Source organism: Pyrus communis, chromosome 9 (assembly GCF_963583255.1).
Source record: "Pyrus communis chromosome 9, drPyrComm1.1, whole genome shotgun sequence".
Taxonomy (NCBI): Eukaryota; Viridiplantae; Streptophyta; class Magnoliopsida; order Rosales; family Rosaceae; genus Pyrus; species Pyrus communis.
In genome coordinates, this window is record NC_084811.1 from 20,306,715 (window position 1) to 20,331,970 (window position 25,256).

A 25,256-nucleotide genomic window follows, 5' to 3' on the forward strand; every position below is an offset into this window, starting at 1 on the left:
TTGCATAAATTCACCGCTTTAATTTAAATATTTGAAGGAAAACTTTTTTTTTATTTTTTGACGTATGAATGTCAAGTATGAAATGCTACATTATTCATGTGATCTAATATCGTAATAGATATAGTGTTGATTTTTTACACGTGTTTTTGGTTTGCAACTCTCTTTGCACTTCATGGTGAGATTTTACAACTCAGCTTGGAAAAACACTCGTGCTAGTGCCACCATGTCTACGGTCAGAGCGGTTGACTATTACCCTCATTTTCTTCATTCTCATTGTATTTTAGTTGTTGATGATTATGTACCTATTTATATTTGAGTATTAATAATATCAGTCTTGTTCCAAAAGAAAAAAAATTGTGTAATCCATTAACATGTCTAGTGTTGCTGGAAGCGTTTCCATCAATCAAGAAATACATCCAGCTGAAGACTTGCTGATTTCGATGGATATGCAAATTTGTGTAAATATCAATGGATATATCCAATATCGATGTCAATTGCTTTCAATGGAAATTTAAAACAAAACTTTAAGGACCATCAAACATTGGCTTGAAAGAAATATAAAAGTTTCTCCAGTATTTAACATATGTGTCAAAAATATCAACAATATTTGTCGATTTTAGCTTGAACTTAAGAGTTTCTCCGATATGAGGTGAAGTTTAGACTTCACATCATTTCCATATCTTCCTGTAATTTTTAGGATATTTTCATGAAAATATTGACAGTATTGAAGAAATTTTAAACATTGGTTATTACTAAAATTGAAAAAAAGAAGCGCGTGGATGGTTCTTGCAGGCGAGCGAGTAAGGATAACCCTGAGCTGCCCCGCCACAGCTCCCAAAAAACAAAAACAGAATCGGGAGGAAGCAATCGAAAGCATATAACAGCAAGTCCGTGTAATTTGTAAGGTCTCAAACAAATGGCCGCGGGTGTAAAGATAGGAACCGGCTTCCCACCCGTTCCGACTCACCGAGTCACAACCACCATGTCCTCCCTCCTCCCTTCGCCTCCTCACCACACCCTCTTCTTCCTCCGCGCCTCCCTCCCCTCCCGCCGCCCGCCACCCTCCCTCGGTCTCCGCTCCCGCTCCCGCCCCCTCCGAGCTTCCTCGGAGTCCCCCACTGCCTCCCCAGGTCCCCTCAACTCTCTCTCTCTCTCTCTCTCTCTAGAAGTTCAGTTTGCTGTGTTTGTTTGTGGTTGATTTTTCAATTTGTTAGTTGTAGTTGTGTACAAATTGATGGTTGAGTAAAGATGGAAGTTTATTGGTTTCGTGCACAGAAAATGCAATCGAGAATGTAGTGATAATTGGGTCAGGTCCGGCTGGATTCACGGCGGCAATATACGCAGCTCGAGCGAATTTGAAGCCGCTGGTGTTCGAGGGGTACCAATCCGGTCCGGGAGGACAGTTGATGACCACTACTGAAGTTGAGAACTTCCCGGGATTCCCAGAAGGGATTACTGGTCCGGATTTAATGGAGAGGTAAATCGAGCTAGTGTGAAGTATGACTGCGTTTGACTTGATTTGAATTCCCAATTGTCCAATTGTCTGTGTGGGACTAATTAAGGAAGCTGCAATGTCAACTGGAATGGGGATGAAGAAGCTCAGCATTGTTTGTTTTTGTGTTGTGTAGGATGCGGAAACAAGCGGAGCGGTGGGGAGCAGAGTTGTACCAAGAAGATGTTGAGTCTATTGATGTCAAAACTAGACCTTTTACTGTCGAGAGCAGTGAACGTAAGGTGATATATTGTTTTGCACAAGTTCTGTTCTTAGGCATTTGTAACTTTCAAATGCTTGTACAATACTACACTTTTCACTGATTTTAATTGGCTTCTTTTGAACTTCTTGAGATGGTCTTTCTGCGGTGTCAAAAGTGATACTAATTGCTAGATGAATGTGATTTTTCCTAAAAGAACCTAGATTTAAATTGAATTCGTTTCATTTCACTTACAATTCAAGCTATGAATGTCATTCATTTTATAGAAGGGACAATGGGCCTAAAATAATGTATGCATGCCTAAAGAAGTATGCTCTGATTCTTCTGAAAAAAAGTAAAGTGTATAAAATTTTTGATAGCATGTTATATATAACATGCATTTAAGGACAGCTTCAAATATGTACAGCTGTGATGGGTATTGGCTGAACAATGCACAGGTTTATTGATCAACGGCTGATAGATCAGCTTCCATATTTTCATTCAGTCCGCTAGATTGGTTGATAGATAGATAGGATTTATAAGTTCCGAAGTTTTATCAGTATTATTGGATACAGCTTTTCATGACTTTATTGATTTCATAACTTTAGCGCTTAGATTCTTTTTTTCTGTCTCTAATTTACAATGTGTCTCTTTCCACTGTGGTAACCTGCACATTTTGATTGTGTGCTGAATGATAATCATTTGTTCTACATATTATCTGGTTCTTAATTTTGCATTTTCATTTCAGGTTAAGTGCAACAGTCTAATTTTTGCCACAGGAGCTACTGCAAAACGGCTCAGGATTCCCCGTGAAGATGAATTTTGGAGTAGGGGAATTAGTGCTTGTGCAATTTGTGATGGAGCATCACCATTGTTTAAGGGCCAAGTTCTTGCTGTGGTTGGAGGCGGTGATACAGCTACAGAGGAAGCTTTATACCTCACAAAATATGCTCGTCATATTCATCTACTTGTGCGTAGAGATCAACTAAGGGCTTCTAGAGCAATGCAAGACAGGTTAGTGTTAATTAAACTTTTCTTAACATTGATATTCTGATATTATGGGAAATCATCTAAATTCCACTGTATGGTTGGTCACTGCGAATTACTTAGACATGTGTGCACACCACTAATATATTAAAGTGAGTTGTTTGTTTGTTGTGCTTACTTTCTCATCTAATTACATTTCTTTTCCTCTGTGTCTTGTGTCTGATGGTTGAATATGTATCGTAGTAACCATTTTAATAAAATTCTAGTTATTTCATCCAGGAACATTATATTTGTTCATTTAAATTTAAGCATGGCGGAATTTTTCTTAAATTACATACTCATCAAAATTTTGATTGTCCCTCTACTTCCATATGCACATTGGTACTTTTCACAAGAAAAAGAAATGTGTTGAATAATTAGTGAGTGTAATGTAGTTTACCATCTCAAGTGCTATCTGTCTGATGATAAAATGCCTGTGATAGGTCTAATCAGTTGAGGTAGTTTCTAATAGTTTTGGAAAAGGGTCTGAAGATCTGTTTATGAAAGTTGTTTTTCATTTATTCTTGTTATAAGCTTCTTTCTTCTGTTTCCGTCAAGCTTGTTTACATCTATTTTCTTTTTGATTTAGGAAATAATTCATGTTAGAACAGAGCTGCTTTTTTGTTCAGGAGTAGAAAAGAAATGCTTTATACCTTAAGATAATTTTCAATAATTCATGTCGAAAATTTTCCATTGTAGCTGTGTATTATCTACACAAGGCCAATATTTTATAGCTCAGCCGCAATGGGATGTGCAGTTATTAGCAGTAGCATGGTCATTGTTCTTTTAAGCCATTCCTCAATTGCTTAGCCATGGACAAAAGTTCATCTCAGGATACTTATTTTTGTTTTATAGATTCTGATTGGCTGGCTTGATGGTGATGGAATTAACACTAATGTATGTGTGAGTTTTCAACTCCCTAAATGTTTGTTTAACAGGTTGCTTATCGCGAATGTTTCAGAGTGTACAACAATCCAAATATCACCTTGCACTTCAACACAGAGGCTGTGGACATCATTAGCAATACAAAGGGGCAGATGTCTGGAATTTTAATTCGAAAACTTGATAGTGGGGAGGAATCCGTGATTGAAGCAAAGGGGTTATTTTATGGTATCGGTCATTCACCAAATAGCCAGTTGTTGGAAGGCCAAGTTGAACTTGACAGTTCTGGCTACGTCTTAGTAGAGGAGGGCACTGCAAAAACTTCAGTTGAAGGTGTATTCGCTGCTGGAGATGTACAGGTAATCTGACCAAAACTTAACCTTTTTATAGTGATACACTTTATAAAATCGCTCTGGCTCTGGACCTTTCAGGACCTATGTTTTCTGTATGCCTCACTTTAGGCTGTGGCCTCATTGTACATACAGATATTGTACTTTAAGGTCAATGATGACAAACTGAAATCAGTATATATAACTTGGTTGTTGAATGTACTGAAGGATTTAGTAGAACTTGTAGGATCAATCGGGAAATATGCTATAACTTGACTGAAACTGGTGCATGCTACAATGTGCTTTAACTTTTAGTGTGTATGCTATAATTCTGATACTATGAAATTCATGAAGAAACATAGTGATTGAGTTTCACCAGAAATTCCATATGTTGGCTATTATATTCATTTTAGAACTATGACAAGCATCATGAAAGGTGATGCCTACCTATTATGTGTTCTTTAACAACAAAAAAGTTATGAATTATTAAGCGCATCAGATAGGCGTGTTTGAAAGGGTGTTTTTTCTCCATTGGGTTCATTTTTGCTGCATTACATCCACTGTACATGGTTGGCATGAAGCAATTATATAGCTATTCAAATTGAAACCCATGGTCTGCAGTCCAAGAAAAGAAAAAAAAAGAAGAAAGATCAAACCTATTTTTATCACCCAAATTTGTTATATATTTGCAAAACTCATCGATTATACTATTTGTAATCCCTTGTCCTGTACCTCAATAGGACCATGAATGGAGGCAAGCCATAACTGCAGCAGGGTCCGGATGCATTGCCGCTTTATCAGTTGAGAGATATCTTGTGGGCAAGGATCTCATCATTGAGTTTCACCAGGTAGATAACTTGTATTGAAGTTTAACTTTATCTTTTCTATGTTTTATCTGCTGGATGATGTTACTGTGTTCAGAGGTATGGATATGACACTCATACTATTAGACCTGTACTTGCTAAATGTCATCTGGTTGTAATATAAATTTCTGATTAAACATCATCATTTTCATTTAAATTATTGTATGATTAAAAAGTCCACTGCACAATTCCATGTCTACTTCCACCATTGTTTTTAGCAATTATACATATATTACTGAAATTAATTGTGACATTGTCGCCCAAAATAAAGATTGACTAAAACTGTGTTGCTTTTATTTTTTCCTGCTGAGGAATTAATCCAATAACTCTTTGTTTTCTTGGGAAATTCAATTGTAATAGTCTTTGATATCACTGTTCATGAAAACCATCCTTCTCATCTATTTACATTTGACAGCCCGTTACTGAAGAGGCTAAGAAGGAACCCTCAAGCAGGGATGTTCAAGAAGGGTTTGACATTACTCTTACAAAGCACCGTGGCCAGGCATGTGATCTTTTGCCTATTTGCTAGCATGATCTGATGAGTTCACATATTATCTAATGGAAGAGTTTTATTTATTTATTTATTGATTGTAGAACTTTTAGTAGTTATATTCCGAGTTCAAGTTATAATAACTTTTCTTGTCTTTGCATTTCAGTATGCCCTACGAAAATTGTATCATGAAAGTCCAAGGCTTATATGTGTATTATATACAGCACCAACATGTGGCCCATGTAGGACTTTGAAGCCAATTCTTAGTACGGTAAGTTCTGTGGTTCAGTTCTTGGTGGTGCACTTTTACTTGGGAAAGAGAAGTTTGTCTGCCCTTTAACATTTTCAGTGACAGCTGTCTGTCATTGATTCACCAAATATCTCACTAATTGAGGATGTGCTTTACTTTGTCTAATGTCAGGTGATAGATGAATTCGACCATAATGTACATTTTGTTGAAATTGATATTGAGGAAGATCCGGAAGTAGCAGAAGCAGCTGGAATTATGGGTACACCATGTGTTCAGTTCTTCAAAAATAAGGAAATGATCAGGTTGGTCAAAAATTTTGTTCATGCATGCATATTGTTGTATGGTCTACTTGTTTAGGCCATGGAGTTCTTGCTACCTACCATTGCTTTAATTTTCTTATAGTTTGCATAAACTGATTTCTTATTTCCTTAAGTGATTTTTCGGTTGTATGAGGTATGAAGTGTTTTATATGCCTATCTTCTTTTATTTCGCTTTAGTCCCGAGATTTGGAAGATTTGAAAATGAGAATTTCTGTTTAGTGGAAAGGCATGACTGTTACCTGTGCTAGGTGACAGCTTATGTTCAGGCCCTTCTCAATATTCATGTTGCCACATATAACTTGCATCTACATGGTTTCTGGATGTTCGTGACCCTAATTGTTTGATGCTTGTTTGTAGGACTGTATCGGGGGTCAAAATGAAAAGCGAGTATAGACAATTTATTCAAGCAAATAAATGAGAAGGTTCAAGATTCTAGTTTGCCTGATGTCCTCATTTTGTGGTGCAATTTTGTTCTTCCCAAACAGGCTAGTTGAGTAAGGCCTTCATTTTACACAGTATTGTAGCTTGTATTGATCAACTACATTGTAGATTACCATACATGCAGAGTTGCCAATGCATCGTTACGGAATTTGATTTTCCGATCTTGTATTTCCTTCCATTGTAATCTTAGTAGGGTTTAGCATCTTTTACATTACGAAGTATGAACTCACAAGTCCCATCTTTCAATTTCTCAATGCGAAATTGCTCTTTTGGCTAATATTTATTTTCTTATAGTTCACAATGAGAAATTAATAAACCTTCATTTTAATTTGTTCACCCTTATTCTTATACAAAGTGAGTTAACAAAAAGCGAAGAAAAAAAAAGCGAAGTGATTCTCACTGTTGTCTCCTCATACTCTCCTCACCTTTCTTTATTGTTTGGAATCTCGAGCTGGATAAATCGAAGAAGAATCAAGAGAATGAGTGAACGAGAAAACGGAAATGTGAAAATCGCTAGCCAAAAGAAAAAATGTCAATCACACTATGGAAGTGGTGATCCAAGACCCTCTTGAGAAGATAATGGATGAAGAGTTGTGTGTCTCTTGGAATAGGAGACAAATTGCTCCTTCTTCAATGAGCCTCTCTTGGGATGGTGTTGGAAGGTTGCTTTTGCAAAGAGTTTATGTATAGACAATGAGGCTCTCTCCTTGTACTTGAGCACCAAGTAAAAGATGACTTTGACACAAAGTAACAAGCATGCCAAAGCAGCCAAATCCCACCATTTGGAAACCTCAGGGTTTATCCCATACAAGTGAAGGAGTACATCCTCACCCTTCAGCTTTGGATCTCCAACCACTAGAGGGTCAAATTCCAGCCCAATCATGTCATTCTTGTACTGACCCTGTAGTTGAGTTGCGTTTGGAAAGGATTTAGATTTTGCTAAGGTTAGTCACTCATGCACACGTGAGCAATTTCTGATTGTTAATTGCACGCATGAACAATCAGGAACCATTCATGTGCACTACTGACCATAGCATCTCGGAAATATTTACTACTTCGTACCTGTATTGACCATGCTGCATAGCTGAGGTATGACATGGGATATCGCCAAAAAAAATTTGGTAGGTCAACCATCCTCCGGAAAAGAAGAGATGGCATCATCATGAATACCTAAGTGTACAAAAAATATGAGAAAATAATTGATATCTCTAGCATTACTTGACGGAAAAATTAATTTCTCTAGCATTATCCAAAACTTGTTATGATTTTGACTGGGAGACATGAATCGAGGTATGGCTTACCATTATGCCGGCTGCAGCTCCTATGGCCATCAAGAGGTTGGGAACCACTGCTGCCGCAATTAAAGCGGTTCCTTCTGTGACAGCAATGCAGCAGAAGAGATTGATGCAAAAATACAAGTAATGAGAGATTCCCGTGTGAAATTTGACCATGTGGTATAGTATTGTTCCAGAAGAGAACACCATGCCAACCACGAAAGGGAGTGAGGAGAGGAAATTGGAGAGCACAAACAAAGCTTCGCCATAATGCCCGCCAAGTCTTTCCCGCCTAAATACCTGCATGGGATTTTAAAAAGACGGGATTAAATTTTATTGGGTAATGTTCTCTAACCAGACTTATGTTGTCACAGAATAGAACTGATCGCGTTATTACTGTTTCCGATTCACAGTCTAACAACATAAGATATATCGTCCAGTAAGAGAACATTTCACAATTAACATTACTAGTTTCGATAAGAATTCATCGGTCTCTACCTAAGGGGGCGTTTGTTGCGCCGGACTATCTCGGACTGGATTAGCTTCAAGGACTAAGCTGGACTGGCTTAGACTAGACTAAACTGGACTAACTTAGTGAAGCGTTTGGTGCAGTATTGGACTAAGAAGCTGGATAATAACAAATTCTAATATTATATTATTTAATATATAAATTATTAATATTTTATTATGATCTTATCTTTTTCTCCATCTTTTCCTACCATTTCCGTCCCACTCTTTTCCTCTTCTCTCATCGTCCCACCCTCTCCCTTTTTTTTCCTCTTAGACCTCTCAATTCATGTCTCTTTCTCATTCCTGGTCAAACTCCTTATTGATTCAAGTCTCTATTTCTCTGTCCTCCCTCCCTCTCTAGCTATGCGTTGTTCGAACGGAACCTCACGGCTTCAATTTTCCCGACGAGTTGCAGGTTTCTCGATGTGTTTTCCAGCCAACCCTCATTAAATTGGATGAAGTTAGCACCGCCAAAAAACTCATCACCATCCCTGGACCGAGATCTTAGCTTTGAATGCTCGAATCTGTCATGGATTTGAAGAAGCCCAAACAGGCCGAGACTTCCAGGCCATTTTCCGGCCACATTCGACCACATTTTAGCCTCGATTCAAGTAAAATCGTAATCTTGTCACTCCCAGCTTCAATTTGGTATATTTTATATGAAAGTTGGTTGTGAAATGGATCTAAAAGAGAGTTGGAAAGTTAATGATTGATCTAGGTGACCAGAGATGACGAGGAGTCTGTCGGGAGTGGTCGTTGAGCATGACGAGGACGAGAAAGAGATGATAGTCTTAGCTAGTCCCATGGTTATTGGGGGGTCTCGCTAAGACCTCTTAGTGAAGGGTTTTGTCCATGCTAGTTCCCTTTAGTCTCATTAATGTTAGTCCCAGCATGGAACAAACACAGTATTGGACTAATAGCTAGTCCAGTCCAGTCCAGTCCAACTTAGTAAGGGCAAACAAACGCCCCCTTAGTTCTTCAATAACGAAGGGTATGCCTCCAATAGACAAGCAGATCATTAAACCATAAATGAAACCATCACACTTTCCTCTTGCAATAATTGCTTGATTGTTCGTTCCAATGTGGAAAAAGAAGGAGCCAGCACTCACTGCAATTAGTATGTAGAACACACTCCTTAACCAATAGTACCCAATATCTCTAGACATGTTTATTGAAGATCGACTGATCAATGTGCATAGCTGCTTCCACCAGATGGCACTACTTCCCTTGTTTGATTTTTCTGCCGGTTTTTCCTGCGATGTTAAGAGTGGTTATACATGGTCAGGAACTAGTATATATGAGTAATAATATAAAAGACGAAATGCACGTTCCTACAGTCTTTCAGTAATTAACTTCCATATATTCTGCTTAACAGGTATGCCGTTCTTCTATTTAGTTTGAATTAAGTACAGCATACAGTGGGCAAGATTTCTCGGATCCTTTTTCTTGCATCTGTTGATAATGCGGACGACTTGTACGCATTGATTAGCTTTCCTTTGATCTCATCTGTTGTCAGGTTGTTTTGGGAAATTAAAGAATCTGTAGATGCCTGTCAAGAAAATAACCAAAACATTTCAACTCACGAAAAATTAAACCTTTTTATAGAAAAAGAAAGAAAAGGGTGCACATACATAATTAATCCCTTGAGATAGCATAAGAGCTGCTAGAACTTTGTCAAAGTCTGAACTGATGCATCGAAGGAAGTGGTCTGGAGGATTTTTTCGTGTTGGGCAAGGAAATCCGGCATCAGCGAAGAACTGAAGTATAAGAGTGTAAAACCATTAGCAAGCAATCATTCTAAGGCCGAGAATGTATTAGTGTTCATGTCGATCAATATCTTACAAAGGAAATGCAGGGTTCAGAATACGGCCATATATTTTGCTTCTCCAATGTAATCAATAAATTTACCTTTACAGCCATCTTTGCTTCTCCAAAATAAACAGTTTCACCTCCTGCTAAGAGGAGCAGGTCGTCGAAGAGATTGGTGAATGGAGCAAATGACTATTCTTCCATCACGAGCAATGTTTCTCAGTGCCCATATCACAAAGAAAGAGGAAGCACTGTCGAGGCCGCTGGTGGGTTCATCAAGCAGCAACACATGAGGTTTTGTAAGTACTGTTGGATAGTGGCCAAATTAGGCTAGGAAACAAAACAATAGTGATGAGGGAACATCATGATGAGGATTATGTTTCCTTGTTTTGTGGCTTGTTTTGTGGCTTAAATTGCTCCATGTTTTGTGGCTTTTTCAAAGCCATAATTATTTGGCATAAGAAGGGGCACGGGTGAAGAGAGAGTTGTAGAGGGATGAAGAGATGTAAAGCATCCAAAGAGATGGTGAGAGCATTTGGCTCTACCATGGGTAAGGGTGAGAGAAATCAAGAGAGCTAGAGTGAAAGATCTCTTGTGAAAGAACTTTTGGGGTAGAGTGAGGCTCTTGGGAAAATTCTGTGAGTGGGTGTACAAGGGATATGGGATTGGGTTATGTCGATTTAACTCATGTGTAACTTGTACTGTTTTTCTCATAGTGAAGAGCAATATCTCTCCGAGGACGTAGGCAGGTTTTTGCCGAACCTCGTAAATTTCTCGGTGTCTTTATTTCTTGTATTTTATTTTGTTCAACTGTGTGTGATTTTGGTGAGGTTGTAATCTGAATCTCGGTTCCGCACTAACGAACGGTCAAGGCACAACAATTGGTATCAGAGCCAGGTTGGGGGCTTTGGTTCGTGGGAGGTCCAGATTTGTTGTTCACCATGGAATTTTCAGTTGAGCAGTTTAAAGGGAGAGGCGGTTTTGCTCTTGGTAAAGGAGAGTAATGGAAGCCTGAAGAAATGGAAGCCGTGTTTAGGGATGCTTGGATCAACTGCGAAAGTTGATGTTGAGGAAGAAGACAAAGGCCTCTTTCTTCTTACCTCACTTTCAGATTTGTACGAGAACCTTGAGAAACTTTACTGCAAGGAAAGAAACAGTATGTTTGGAGCAGGTGCAAGCTTCTTTGGTGTGGAATGATACACACAAGAGACCATGGATGATGGTGGGCACAAGACTGCTTAAGCTATTCAAGGTTGAAATCGTGGAAGAAAATTGGAAAGAGGATCTGAGAGAGACAGCAGGTTCGGATCCGGTTCCGGAGGCAAGGGTCCACAGTGCTACGGGTGCAAGGCCGGGTTAGCAAGTTTGTGGTGGAAGACTTTGAGTATGCCCTCTAGGTACTCGAAGCAACACTTCTCCTGGTGATGTTTAGTCTCAAGTGTTGCAGGGGTTTTGCAGCAGGTGGAGCTATGGGATTCACAGGTGATGAGAAGGTCCTGAGGTAGGAGGAAGTGTGGGAATTTTGTCTGGCTCGATGGGTTGTTGTTGGAAATAGGCGCGCTGACGAGTTTCCAGGTTGCAGACAATGAAGAGGAGGAAAACCTGCTGGAGGAGACGAGGATGTGTTGAGATCCTGTCTGAAGCTAAATGGTGATTTTTAACTTGCAGCAGCTGCACATGCATTGGCAGTAACTGAATCGGAACAGGACCAACGAGGTGGATTCAGAGTGTGCATGCTGGTACGTAAGGCCAATGGACTTTGGTACAATTTGGCCAAGGTGGAGATTGTTGGATAGTGGCCAAATTAGGCTAGGAAACAAAACAATAGTGATGAGGGAACATCATGATGAGGATTATGTTTCCTTGTTTTGTGGCTTGTTTTGTGGCTTAAATTGCTCCATGTTTTGTGGCTTTTTCAAAGCCATAATTATTTGGCATAAGAAGGGGCACGGGTGAAGAGAGAGTTGTAGAGGGATGAAGAGATGTAAAGCATCCAAAGAGATGGTGAGAGCATTTGGCTCTACCATGGGTAAGGGTGAGAGAAATCAAGAGAGCTAGAGTGAAAGATCTCTTGTGAAAGAACTTTTGGGGTAGAGTGAGGCTCTTGGGAAAATTCTGTGAGTGGGTGTACAAGGGATATGGGATTGGGTTATGTCGATTTAACTCATGTGTAACTTGTACTGTTTTTCTCATAGTGAAGAGCAATATCTCTCCGAGGACGTAGGCAGGTTTTTGCCGAACCTCGTAAATTTCTCGGTGTCTTTATTTCTTGTATTTTATTTTGTTCAACTGTGTGTGATTTTGGTGAGGTTGTAATCTGAATCTCGGTTCCGCACTAACGAACGGTCAAGGCACAACAAGTACTTCAATACATATGCTGAGTCTCCTCTTTTCTCCATTACTTATGCCTCTCAAATGCCAGTTTCCGATGTTACTTCCAGCGCAATCTTGAAGCCCCATTGTTGTGATAGTGTTTTCTACCACCTCATTCTTCTCCACTTTGGTCATTTTACAAGGGAGCCTTATATAAGCTGAATATGTTAGGGTTTCTCTGACTGTGAGTGATCCCAGGAAAAAACCCTCTTGAGTTACATATGACTGAAATATTGCAGGCATACAAAAATTAACACACATTATTTGGGTCTTTAATTCATATAATTATAAGAACAAAACTTGCGGGTCATATGTTCATTTGAAGGATGTCCTAAGTTACACTCACAATATCTGTGCAGTTTCTGCTTCTTTTGTTCCCATTCAGTACAACATCCCCAGACATTTTGAAATTTGCTGGAAGCCTCCCTGATAATATCCAAGGGAAACATTACAGGCATATGAGGAAGTTTTTACAGAATATTACAATCAGTTCAAACTTCTGGGCATAATTTATTATCTGTAAGGATTAAGAGCAGAACTGAGGCTTAAAAATTGTGCTTGACGCCCAGTTAATAGAGTTGGGTCAGCCTAGTGTACTCACAAATTCGGTTAGACCGGATCACCAATGATGATCCACGAAGTTTTGTTTTAGCATATTCATTAAAATGTCTCTTAATTAAGCCTGACAATTTCTGACACGACCCGATAACCTGACACGACACGACACGAAATTAACAGGTGTTTGGGTCGACACGATAACGAATCGGGTCGTTATCGGGTAACCCGATAAGCACCTGTTAAGATAACGGGTTGATTCGGGTATACATGTGGGTAACACGATACACGATAAGCAGAATATTATTTTTATAATTTTATAACCCTAAAAAAATACTGTAATAATTATATACATTAATTTTACAATTTTATACCCCTAAAAATTATAATAAATATATATATATATATATATATATATTAAATTAACTATAAATTTTATAATAATTATAATAATTATATATACTATAATAATTATACCCCCAAAATATTAACTATCTATAATAATTATATATATATATATATTAAATTTTATAAAAACTATAATAATTATTAATTAATAATTTAATATGCATGATGCATTGCATGATTTTGCATCCATTGATGTGATTTCTTTCCATTCAATTTCTTGCCGTTGCCGCCCTTTTTGAAAAAAAAAAATGGAGGGAAAATGAAAATGTTAAGAAAAGTTGAAAATGAAACAAAAAAGTGAGGGAATTAGGGAAAGATGTTGGAGGGAAAAGGGAAAAGTGAAAAAGTTGAAAACGATTTAACGGTTATTTTAACTCCGATTTTGATGATTTTTTATAACTACACTCCTTGACCCTATATGAATACAATGAATGAATTCGATCTTCAATTTAAAATATTTACACAAGTGGATACCACAAAATCTTATGTTATACTTAATGAAAGTATAAATAAACTCTAAGTGTTAGTCAATCTATCGTTTTGATGGGATACGAATTCTCCAAAACTAATTTCAACGATCCAAACTGTCAAACTTGTTTGTATATGCTTGGAGATCACATCAGCAAAAAATCACAAAAAACAAACATTCAGAGATCAAGTAACGGGACAAAGCTTTTCAACGGTTATAAACGAAAAATCACGATTTAACGGTTATTTTAACTCCGATTTTGATGATTTTTTATAACTACACTCCTTGACCCTCTATGAATACAATGAATGAATTCAATCTTCAATTTAAAATATTTACACAAGTGGATACCACAAAAATCTTATGTTATACTTAATGAAAGTATAAATAAACTCAGTGTTAGTCAATCTATCGTTTTGATGGGATACGAATTCTCCAAAACTAATTTCAACGATCCAAACCATCAAACTTGTTTGTATATGCTTGGAGATCACATCAGCAAAAAATCACAAAAAACAAACATTCAGAGATCAAGTAACGGGACAAAGCTTTTCAACGGTTATAAACGAAAAATCAAGATTTAACGGTTATTTTAACTCTGATTTTGATGATTTTTTACAGCTACACTCCTTGACCCTCTATGAATACAATGAATGAATTCGATCTTCAATTTAAAATATTTACACAAGTGGATACCACAAAATTTTATGTTATACTTAATGAAAATATAAATAAACTCTAAGTGTTAGTCAATCTATCGTTTTGATGGGATACGAATTCTCCAAAACTAATTTCAACGATCCAAACCGTCAAAATTGTTTGTATATGCTTGGAGATCACATCAGTAAAAAATCACAAAAAAAAAAAACATTCAGAGATCAAGTAACGGGACAAAGCTTTTCGACGGTTCTAAACGAAAAATCAAGATTTAACGGTTATTTTAACTCTGATTTTGATGAATTTTTACAGCTACACTCCTTGACCGTATATGAATACAAAGAATGAATTTGATCTTCAATTTAAAATATTTACACTAGTGGATGTGGATATCACAAAATCTTATGTTATAATTTATATACTTAATAAAAGTATGAATCAACTATAATATTAATAATTATATACATTAATTTAACAATTTTATATCCCTAAAAAGTAAAAACTATAATAATTATATATGTTAAATTAAATTTAAAAATTGATGACCATTGGATCGGCTGAGATTAAATCTCAGCCGTCCATTTCATAATTATATATATTTTATTAAATTTAAAAAATTGATAACCATTGGATCGGCTGAGATTTAATCTCAGCCGTCCATTGTGTAGGCTATTACTCTTCTCTTCTCTCTCATTAACTCAGCTCAACACATTATCTCAGCCGTCCATTTCATGTTTTAATGTTTTGAAGTAATATTTATGTGGCAATGTGTGGTATGTGCAAATTTAAAAAAAATATTTTTTTTTCTTAACGGGTCATAATGGGTCGGGTCACTTTACCCGTTGGGTAAAGTGACACGACCTGTTAAGGACCCGTTAAGATAACAGGTGTGACACGACACGACCCGTTAAGATAACAGGTGTTACACGAAAACGACACGAACACAATAGACACGACCCGTTTGCCAGGCCTACTCTTAATTAACGTTGGTCAATTTTAATTATTGCTAACATGACACAAACAAACCAATTATTTTAGCAGAATATATGTCACCTAAGTGTCATGTTTGCGAAAAATATAACAAAAAGAAAACAAAAATCTATTTTAGAGTAAATTATTGAAGTATAAAATATAATATGATTCAAATAATTTTTTTTTAAAATCACCATAATTTAAATATTACATGTATTACATTTTCTAGTTGATTAATTAGTTAATGTTTATTTGGTTTAGTTGTGCGCTTATAGTAAATATCACAAGTAAATATCAAATGGAAATTGTTCAAAATTGATTTCGCACCCCTCCATTAACACTTTTTGTTTATTAATCATTTTTAAAATTTGAAATAGAATAAATTAAAAATAAAGATGCACAAAAAAGAGAAAAATGTAAAAAAAAAAAAAAAATCATTTCCCATGATTCTACGGGAATTGCACAAAAGAAGATGATCTGGTCTCAACGTAAGAGATGATGCATCATCATAGGCATGAGGGATGATCTATTGGACCATTAATATAGCAATAGATAAAATTTATCCAGTTCCTCAACTGTCTATCCCAAACTATGCTCTAATGAATTCTGATGTTGGCAGACATTTACAGTTCAATTACTGTAACTAATATTTGTTCACGTAGTTTGCACATGTCGATGCATGTTTTAAGGGGATCCACAAAATATCGCACATAAGACAAAGTGAAAATTTTTATGTGTACGCCATAACACAAAGTGGTACACTCTGTGGTATAATATAAATAGTGTATTGATTCGTATTTTGGTCATATGAAAAAAGTCTCTCCAATAATGATATTATGTACATGATTTTAACCTAATTTGAGTTATAAAGAAGAAAATTCAAACTTGATTGCTAAGAGGGGCACATTGTCTTGGTTAACTTGTGTAGCACATGTCAAGAAAACTTGTAATAAATTTTTTTTATTCAATTGATTTTTTAGTTTAATTTATGATACAAGGAAGAAAATTCAGACTTTGATGTAGAGACGGCCGGGCGCATTGCCTTAGTCAACTAGTGTAGCACATGTTAAAAAAACAGGTAATGATTTTGATACAAAGGTTTGTTTATGTTAAATTTCACTCTGGATAAATGAAAACAAAATTTCGAGCATTTGAGAAATGAAGAGAAGATGTTTTTGTCATCTCCTCATGTTAAGGAAGAGATATCAAACTGGTTCTTTGCAATTTTCACCGAGCTGTAGGGAACACAGAATTGGTGATATTTAAAAGTCAAATAGAAACAACGGATATAATTTGGGTGTGCGTATCATTTCCCTAAATCAAATGCTAGTGGACCAAACGAGACAAGAAACTGGAACTTCACCACTTTTAATACCAGAACTTCACAATGTGGATCCAAACTAGGTACTACAATTACAAGGAGGATCATCACTTGACAATATATGAAACACATAGGATACAAAATTGGGATCTCAAGTCAAGTAGATCATGTTAGCAGACAATATATGAAGCATTCTCAGATTGCCATACAAGTCAGTATGCTTTGAGCCAAAGCGTTACCAAGCCTTCTTCCGGCAATTGCTGGAATGTGTCTGAATTCAAATGCTTCGAGTCAAAGCACCACAAAAGGTTTCACTCTGCATCAAATTATCTGTTGTCACCGCTTGTTACTTTTTGTTGATGAACGGACTGGCGGAGGTGTTTTGGAACTTCTGTTGTCTGGCGGAGGTGTTTTGGCACTTCTGTTGTCTTTTGCACCTGCAAAAGGAAACGCCATAAGAAACTCAAATGATATATGAATGTGAAAGCTCTAACTAGTAAGATTGTTCTAGAATGTAATGAAGCTTGTAAAAGCTTTACATACTAGTTTCGGTTGGCTTCTCTCCCAGAGATGATCGTCTGTCATACCCTGATGGTGGAATGCCGGTCAGTGATTGCCGCCTCAAAGTTCTTGCATTATTTGTAGCCGGTGATTTTCCATCATTGATATTGCTTGCACATTTAACACTTGACTGTGCTTCCACCAAACTTTGCTGGTTCCTGCAAATTCAGTAGGAATTATGTTCATATGTGTATCTGATGTTTGAGGCATGATAACAATGTAAAACATATGTTATGTAAACCGGAAAAATAGAGAAATGTCCCAGACTATAAGGAGAAGAAAGAAAGAAGAAATTTCAAAACATGAGTTTCACCCACCTCTTCTCAGAGCCATTGATCAGTTTTCCAATAGTCCGCAGGGATTTCCTTATCTGAGATCCTTTTCGACTTGTGGTACTTGTCAAATTAGGTGTCAGGTAATCTGTAGAAAGAGTCACCTTACTTTGCATGACAATCTGTACCTCATTTCTGGAATGCTTTTGCGGTTCGGGCGTCATTGTTGATAGCTGAAGGGGACGAACTTGTGTCTTATTATCTGTTATTAACCCTCTCTTCTGATTGCTAGCCATCTTTGGGCTACGAGGAGCCATCTTTGGGCTGCGAGGAGCCTTGGTCTGAGGCTCAGATGTTGTTGGTTTCTGAGGAGAAGGAACTTGGTTTCTACTACCTGGTTTCAACACTCGCTTCTGATATGTAGTACTTGCTGGAGTTAGAGGAGTCCTGGGACGAGGTTCGGGTGTTTTTGGTGGCTGAAGAGAATGAACTTGTGTTCTACTATCTGTTTCTAACACTTGCTTCTCGTAGGTAACACTCGTTGGACTTTGAGGAGCCTTGGAACAAAACACTTCTAATGCGGAATCCGCATTACTGAAATGGCCCAACGGGGTAGTGACTGCTGCTGCATTTTGAAGTTGACCACATTCCTGCATTGGCACTGCCTTAGCTGGAAGGAATTTCCCCATGTCATGAGATATATTTAGATTATCCTTCTTAATCAATCTTGGACCTTCCAAGCTCAACCTCCTTGAACGAGTTGGAAGATAAGGGGTTTTTGCCTTCTCGGTCTTCACAGTGCTGCAACTTTCAATGCTTAATCTTCTAAGACGTTGAGGAGTTCTCTCAGTTGTTGTTCTTGATACACACTGACCTTCTTTGTTTGCTAATGCCTTTTTAAGGCTCTCAATCTGAAAGGTTAGAAACACGATACAAGTGTTAGTGCATAAACAACTATAACGTTTTGCTGATAATCTAAAGTTTGGGGATTAATTTAGATAGAACAAAGATCAATCCAAGCATAGAGAGTAAAAGGAATTTGTGAAAATATAGGCAGAATAAACCAAATTAATAAAATTTGTTCACCTGTTCTTTGAGTTGCATAACCTCACCACTCTCCTTGTTTGAACGAGCAGCACCGAGTTCCACGGTGGAAACTCTCTGAGCAAACTTCAAGGTACTGATAGTTTCACTGAAGGAATCCTCTTCTGGATTCACATGAGCAAGCATTAAAGTTTTAGCATGGCCACCTGAAGTACAAAACCAAAGAGAAAGTTGGGTTAGCTCAGTCAGTACACAGTATATGCACCATACAATTGGAAACTCTTTTCATTGAATAAGGGCTTCGGGGAAGTGATAATTTATACTCCCCGGGAATAAGCTTCTCAAGTTTTCCATTTCACCAATCATACCGTGGAATTATTTTGAATCCAAGCAAACAGTTAACCAAATTTCTCACCCTTATAATGTGGAAGATCTTGCTCAAAGCCAATACAATAAGATAAAATGATTAGAGAGAAATGCTGAATATTCGAGAAATTACAAACCTAAGGAGTCTTGCAACAGTAGTGTGAGTTTGCTGTTTCTGTAAGGGATGTGAGAATTCTTCTGAGCCAAGGCTGCGATAACATCTCCTAAACAAGAAAGAGACTTGTTGATATACTGTGCCTCTTTCAGCCTATCTCCTGTAACTTCAGATTTGTCCACTCTTTCACTTCCCGCAAGGTCAACTAAATGAAGGCAACTGCGTAGAGTACCTCCAGAAGTATCTTTCCCATTCACATGGACTGTAAGGACACTGCGATACACACCAAAGAATATCAGTAAGCACAAAATAACTGATATCTTGCTCATTGTTTTTGTTTTTATTTTAGCTCGCACTCGATAGTTTTTAGATATTGTATCATAAGCTATGAAATGGTAAAGGTAAGCTTTTTCTTATAAAAGAGCAAACTGACCTATGGGAACGGCTGCTGCGGTTATTGATTGCAGTCGAACTGACCATACGATTCATCTCACCAACTTTCATGAGGTTTAGGACATCAGTAGAAGACTTCACTGAATGCATTGTAGCATCTGGAATACTCAAGCCATTATCACCAGTGCAGCTCCGTATCTCTAATTTGGCAGTGGATGAATCTTCTGCAAGAAGGTCTCGTACTTGTTCATTGTAAATTTCGACCATTTGAACATGAATGTCATAATCTATGATATCCTTCCTTTTGTTTGACATCTGGAACAAATCGCTGAGAGCTAGATAATTAATCCCCATATCCGCAGCTGATCCACCTGATGGACCACCCTGTAAAAATATAAAAGCTTATAGTATGCACAAATCTGATGTGTCATTTCTTGTAGTATGCAAAAAAAAATGCATGCAAGAAGATGAGAACCAATCATAAATCCTACCCTCCTATACAAAAAATTTCAGCCTTAACATTACAAAAGATTTATCCAACTGAAGTCTCAGGCTTGTATCTTACCATAGTATGTGTTTTACCGGATCCGGTTTGACCATAAGCAAAAATGCATACATTGTAACCATCCATCACAGACCTGATCAATGGTTGAGTGTCCTTAAAAACTTCATCTGCAAAAAAAGTATAATAGAGTCAATAAGCAACCGATTGATGCCCAAAAGCGAAAGAAAAAGAAAGTTTTTATGCAATGCTACCTTGGCTAGCAGTTGGACCAAACACTCGGTTGAACTGGAAAGCTTTCCTTCCATCCTTTTGGGGCTTTGCAGGGTCCAAGATCACAAGTGAACCATCCTCTCCAATGAAATTTATAACATTTCTGGATTCAGAATTGAAAGAAGGCCTGACACGGCAGTAAACTCGAATACTACCTGAAGACATTTCAACCGAGATCAGATAACAAATTTTATTAGTTGACTAAAAATACGGTAGAAAGCTAACATTTTAGTATGGGAAAAGTACCAACCTTTCAAATCCTGGACCATGTTGTATAGCTTTTGATTCTCTTTCACCACCTTGTGATACCCAAGCGCGGCAGTAGACAGCTCCTGTACCTGAGCACCTGAAACATCACGAGCACAAACATAATTAACTTTCAAGAAACTTATGTGCATATAGCTTTGTAAAATTGCACAGATTTAGGACACAGATTTAGGACATTCTTTCATCAGCACATACCCAAGTGTTTCAAATCTCTATTCAGTTGTGTCTGTAAGTCTTCAAAGTCATGTTTTGCACTTAACCACAAGGCCTTGAGATCCTGTAAATTGAAAATCATTACATTACCATTTCCATGCTATTATTCCTCTAGAAATTATGCAATAAACTAACTGTATTTTGACTCAAATTGAAATTTTATTTGCCCAACCAGGAGCTTTCCGTTACTACTTCGTTATTAAATATAATTTATGCTAAAGATACGAACTTAAAAAAAGATCACCACAGAACCAATATCAAGTGCAATACAAATCGAAATTTATCTCAAACCCTTTATGGATAATATTGATTAATCATTGTCAGAATTAGTTTTGTATTATGATGGAGATTCATATAAGCAAACTTTATACTGAAAACATACTACACTTGGAGGACAGAAACAAAATAAGCTTTGCAGCACTATTCGTATAAGCTAACTTTGTACTGAGAACATACCACAAGTTCCTTCTTTTGCGTTTGGAATACAAGTCTGTGATTGCAGTTACCCTTTCTCATACAAGCTTTGCAGCACTATTCGAAAGAAAAGATACAGATACTTTAGAATCTAGTAAGTGCTCAGAAAACAGGGTGCAACATCCAATACCATAAAGTATCAGAAGCTAACCCAAAAATAGAAACAATGTTTCTAAATTATAATAGACATACTCCAAAATTTTCAACAGCAGATGACTCCTCTAGAGGCATAGCTGTTGAATGGCCAGGTGAGCTGCTTCTTTCTTTCAAGGGGTCTTTTAACTTAGAGTTCAACTGTTTGCACACATGAATACTATTGAGTTAAGAGCAACTTCATGCAAGTAAAAACACTGGCATAATATAGAGCGAATAGGATAGCAGGAAGGGGTGTGATCTTCCAAAAGAAATAGAAACTTCACCTATTCAAATAGCTATATTAAGTTCATAAAAGAAGTCACTTAACCAACTGAAATAACTATATTAAGTTCATAAAAGAAGAAGTAGAACTATGCACATTAGGTGATGCAGAAGGAAATCCCATTCAGATATCAACAATCTCCCCGAAATACCTCCTAGACTGCAACTTTATCCCAAATTTTCACCCAATATGTATTTATCATAATGAACAGAGGAAAATAACTGGGGATACTCTCTACATTTTATTTGATTCTCTCTACTTCACAAGATAAACACATCATGATAATTGAAAATCTAAAACACAAAGTGGCTTGTTTTGGAATTTATTACCAAGAAAAAAATAATAGAAACAACTCGTAACACTCAAATCAAACTAACCTCAGGAAACTTCTTCTGTAGATTTTGCTCCAAATAACTTGTCATGATCCTTCGAAAGCAGCTGACTGCATTCTGCACAGAAGAAATTGGTTAAAAGAGATGAAAGTTGACTTGAAATCTAATCCATATTCCAGCATTTATTCACTGAATCTGAGTAACATTCTTTATGTTAAAACTTAGAAGACAGAAAAGAGAGAGAGATCATTACCGTGTCTCTACCATGGTATGAAGAAAGAAGGTTGCCATCAATGTTTTCCTTTACGTCAACCATAGAGTCAGCGAGTAACTTGACAACAGATTCTATGGAATCCACTACATCACAAGTAACATAAAGATGAGAGTTAGGGAGAAAAACTGAAGATCGTTACAAATAGCAGCTGTGGATTCCATATAAGAATGATGGCCTTTTCGGAGCAGATGTTTTCATATCTACTAACAGATTGAAAAGAAATTTTGTATCATTCAATAAGGATCCTTTAACCCTGAGCATCTGAAATAACCACAAAATATAAAGCTAATGTACTACCCCTAATCTTAGTGTTCATGAAGTTACATCAATCAATGAACTCAAATGTGATGATACATTACTTCTTTGAGGTCATATATTCAATACTGAAAGTTTATCATTAATCCTTAGCATCTAGAAGTAACCATGGCGTATACAGTATTCACTAAATGCTACCTTGGCTTAAAGGAAAACACAAGTAAAAAACTATTTATAGTCCACGTCCAAGCATAAATTTTATAGCACAACATGAAAAGAAACTAATGTACCAAGAGTGTAGGTTTCTTATGAAATCCTTTTACGTATGCTGCTACATCAATCAATGGGCTTGTTGATTAATTATATGTTATTTGTTCAATGTCGAATATTTCTTACTAAAAATATCCATATTCCCTCATTGATGAACATAAGAAATATCAATATTATGCATATGTTATCAATTTAATTAATTTCTGTAAAAAGTTTCCAGTCTAGGTATGTACCATAGATATGAACTAAACTGCATATATAAGAAATGGATAAAATTCTTAAGAAAGAGATCAATATAACCTTCAACTTTCCGGTCCTCAACTTCAACAGGTGGTTGTCTTTCACATACGGCAGACATATCCAAGTGCCTGCAAGATTCTGATGGGACTACAGTTGAGGCCCTTGAATGCAGTCTATTGGCAGAAACCATAACTAGTGGAGATTTCACATATTTATTAAATCCATTCCCATTGCCCGTCTGCTTCCACTCATAATACGATTTAAGGGCTAAAACACAATCAACAACCTTGATTGCTGACCCTACCTCCAATGCATCCTGAGACGATAAATATGGAACACACAATGTGAAAACGCAAGTAGGGGTGACATTTACATAAAATACATATATGAGCAAATGATTTACCCTTTCGAGGCCAGAAGCTTCAAAAGCAGGCAGCTTCAACTCTTCCACAGCGACCAGAAAGTTACGGACATTCTCAAAGTATTGATATGCAGGCAATGCTTGAGATTCCCGACTTAATGATTGCAAAGGCATTGGGCTCTCCACAACCTTAGATAGTAATTAGGATATATAAATAAATAAATGGAGAACAAGTGTTAGGTCTGGATAGAACTAGAAACTTCGCTTATATATACAAGAACATATGCCCATTTTTTACTGTTGGAAACCAATCAGCAACAGAAATCCAACATATCATTTTCCTTTACGTTCTTCACTTCCTTCAACCAAACAGAGAAAAAAAAACGAGCCTGAGATCGAAATGAGATACCTTGGGCACTGCTCCTGGTTGAATCTTGTTGATGGCATTGCATAGGATCAGACCATTTCTCAAGCAAGAAATGAAGTCTCTCTCCGATGGCTGTTTCGGTATGCCGAGTGGACCCACCAGGCATTCAAGCCATTCAACAGCTTGGAATCGCCTCCAAGCTGTCAAAATTACCAAATTCCGAAATTAAAGAAAAAATTAAAAAATTTCAACAATTCTTAAAAAATCAATAATTTCGGTCCCTGTCTGTTTCTGAACATTTATGCAGAGCAAATTTTACAGCATCCTTGATCTTCGGAATTTAAAAACCAAGAAAGTAATCTAAAATTCAATTGATCCAATCACAACCCAATTACTATCAGTGGATAAAATTTGTTCAAATCTTGAAAACACAGTTGCTATTAGTTAATTCCACAAACAATTCCAAAACATAATTCCTCTTTATTAAAAATCGAAACAAAAATTTATATTCTGATCAAGCAACCAAACCAATTGGAAAATCAAAATGCAAATGAATTTAACGAACCAACCGACCTGCTTCTTCTGCCTTTCTTGAAGCCCTTGCAAAATCATGCAGTCCAGTTCTTGCACTGTCCTCCATTCCTTCTTTCCTGCAAATTAAAGAGAAAAATATATACTAAACCACATAACATTCCAAAAGAACAAAAAACGCACCCAAAGTTATCGTACCGAGATATAGAGAGAGAAAATTGAATAACATACCCGATATATTTTCTGGGTTTTTCTGTAAAACCCAGAATCTAGAGAGAGAGAGAGAGAGAGAGAGAGAGAGAGAGAGAATAGCAGAAGGGTCTGCACTCTACAGAGAGTCTAGCATGAAAAAATGCAGCATTCTTGGGGCTCTTGGCTTTCGGGCTAAATGTAGGTACCGAACTCGAGCTTGAGGCTTCCGAATCCTAACGTTTCTTTTTTTTTTTGAATTCAAATAGGTAGAGCTGATCGCACCCGTTCAATAGGACGACTGTTTGTTCTTAGCCAACGGATGGGATCTCCTAAAAATGGAAGCTTTTGAAGTTCGGGTTCCTCATCAAAATGAAAAAAAAGTTCGGGTTCTTGTCGTACTGGGCCTCGGGTTTGGGCTTCTGGGCTTCCGATTGTTACCAAGAGCTTATTACAGATGATGAATCATAGGTCATCCGCGTGCATGTCACACTCCTCTTTCACAGTGTATAATCAGATTTTGGGAGTTGTGTTCAAGCTCAATATCAGTCGCATTTGGCATTGGGTTGTAAGATATTTTCAATTCTTCCTGGTATTAGTGGGGTAATGGGTGACAAATTAAAATTGGTGCGGCCTATTTTACTGAAGGAAAAGAGAAGGCGCGACAAAAAGAAGGAAGAGAGGATTGAGGAATTTATGCGTTGTTTGTTCTCATCACTTGTGCCTTTATATATAATAAACTGGTGAGGAATGCAGGGAATACACTTGTTGGGACCAAATTCGGACTATTGTAGATGATGGAGATGCACAAATCCAAGTTACATGTAAAAGAACAAATAGTCGTATGCAAGCCAAAGACCAGAGAGCACTGTTCTAAAAATCCCCACTTAGGCACTAGG

The 25,256-nt window shown here is 37.1% G+C and overlaps 2 protein-coding genes and 1 pseudogene across 2 annotated transcripts; 1 reads left to right on the forward strand and 2 right to left on the reverse strand.

The window, feature by feature from the left end:
* The first annotated feature begins 863 nt into the window (after nt 1-863).
* On the forward strand, nt 864-6,575 carry LOC137745973 (NADPH-dependent thioredoxin reductase 3). Its single transcript, XM_068486009.1, has 10 exons — nt 864-1,130; nt 1,276-1,477; nt 1,629-1,734; nt 2,440-2,705; nt 3,679-3,958; nt 4,669-4,776; nt 5,207-5,293; nt 5,448-5,552; nt 5,703-5,833; nt 6,209-6,575. The coding sequence occupies exons 1-10, from the start codon at nt 917-919 to the stop codon at nt 6,267-6,269; spliced, it is 1,560 nt and encodes a 519-aa protein (XP_068342110.1). The 5' UTR covers nt 864-916; the 3' UTR covers nt 6,270-6,575.
* Nucleotides 6,576-6,695: 120 nt separating this feature from the next.
* On the reverse strand, nt 6,696-12,765 carry LOC137744484 (ABC transporter G family member 15-like; annotated as a pseudogene).
* A 3,915-nt stretch (nt 12,766-16,680) lies between these two features.
* On the reverse strand, nt 16,681-24,460 carry LOC137745997 (kinesin-like protein KIN-14L). The gene is made up of 19 exons (XM_068486040.1): nt 24,400-24,460; nt 24,211-24,287; nt 23,680-23,837; nt 23,313-23,459; nt 22,970-23,225; nt 22,124-22,227; nt 21,916-21,987; nt 21,313-21,414; nt 21,103-21,177; nt 20,629-20,710; nt 20,417-20,512; nt 20,148-20,321; nt 19,957-20,063; nt 19,432-19,775; nt 19,021-19,271; nt 18,560-18,723; nt 17,519-18,384; nt 17,184-17,359; nt 16,681-17,077 (listed from the first exon to the last, which is right to left on the reverse strand). Exons 2-19 carry the CDS (start codon nt 24,275-24,277, stop codon nt 16,977-16,979), a joined length of 3,342 nt encoding a protein of 1,113 aa, XP_068342141.1. The 5' UTR covers nt 24,278-24,287; nt 24,400-24,460; the 3' UTR covers nt 16,681-16,976.
* Nucleotides 24,461-25,256: the final 796 nt, after the last annotated feature.

Coding starts and splice junctions, on each gene's coding strand:
- LOC137745997 (XM_068486040.1), bottom strand. CDS start 24,277: ATGGAGGACAGTGCAAGAACTGGACTGCATGATTTTGCAAGGGCTTCA. Junction 21,415..21,915: donor TACAGAAGAAGTTTCCTGAG/GTTAGTTTGATT, acceptor GTGTGCAAACAG/TTGAACTCTAAGTTAAAAGA. Junction 20,711..21,102: donor CGCAAAAGAAGGAACTTGTG/GTATGTTCTCAG, acceptor TTCAATTTACAG/GATCTCAAGGCCTTGTGGTT.
- LOC137745973 (XM_068486009.1), top strand. CDS start 917: ATGGCCGCGGGTGTAAAGATAGGAACCGGCTTCCCACCCGTTCCGACT. Junction 3,959..4,668: donor TCGCTGCTGGAGATGTACAG/GTAATCTGACCA, acceptor GTACCTCAATAG/GACCATGAATGGAGGCAAGC. Junction 5,294..5,447: donor TTACAAAGCACCGTGGCCAG/GCATGTGATCTT, acceptor TTTGCATTTCAG/TATGCCCTACGAAAATTGTA.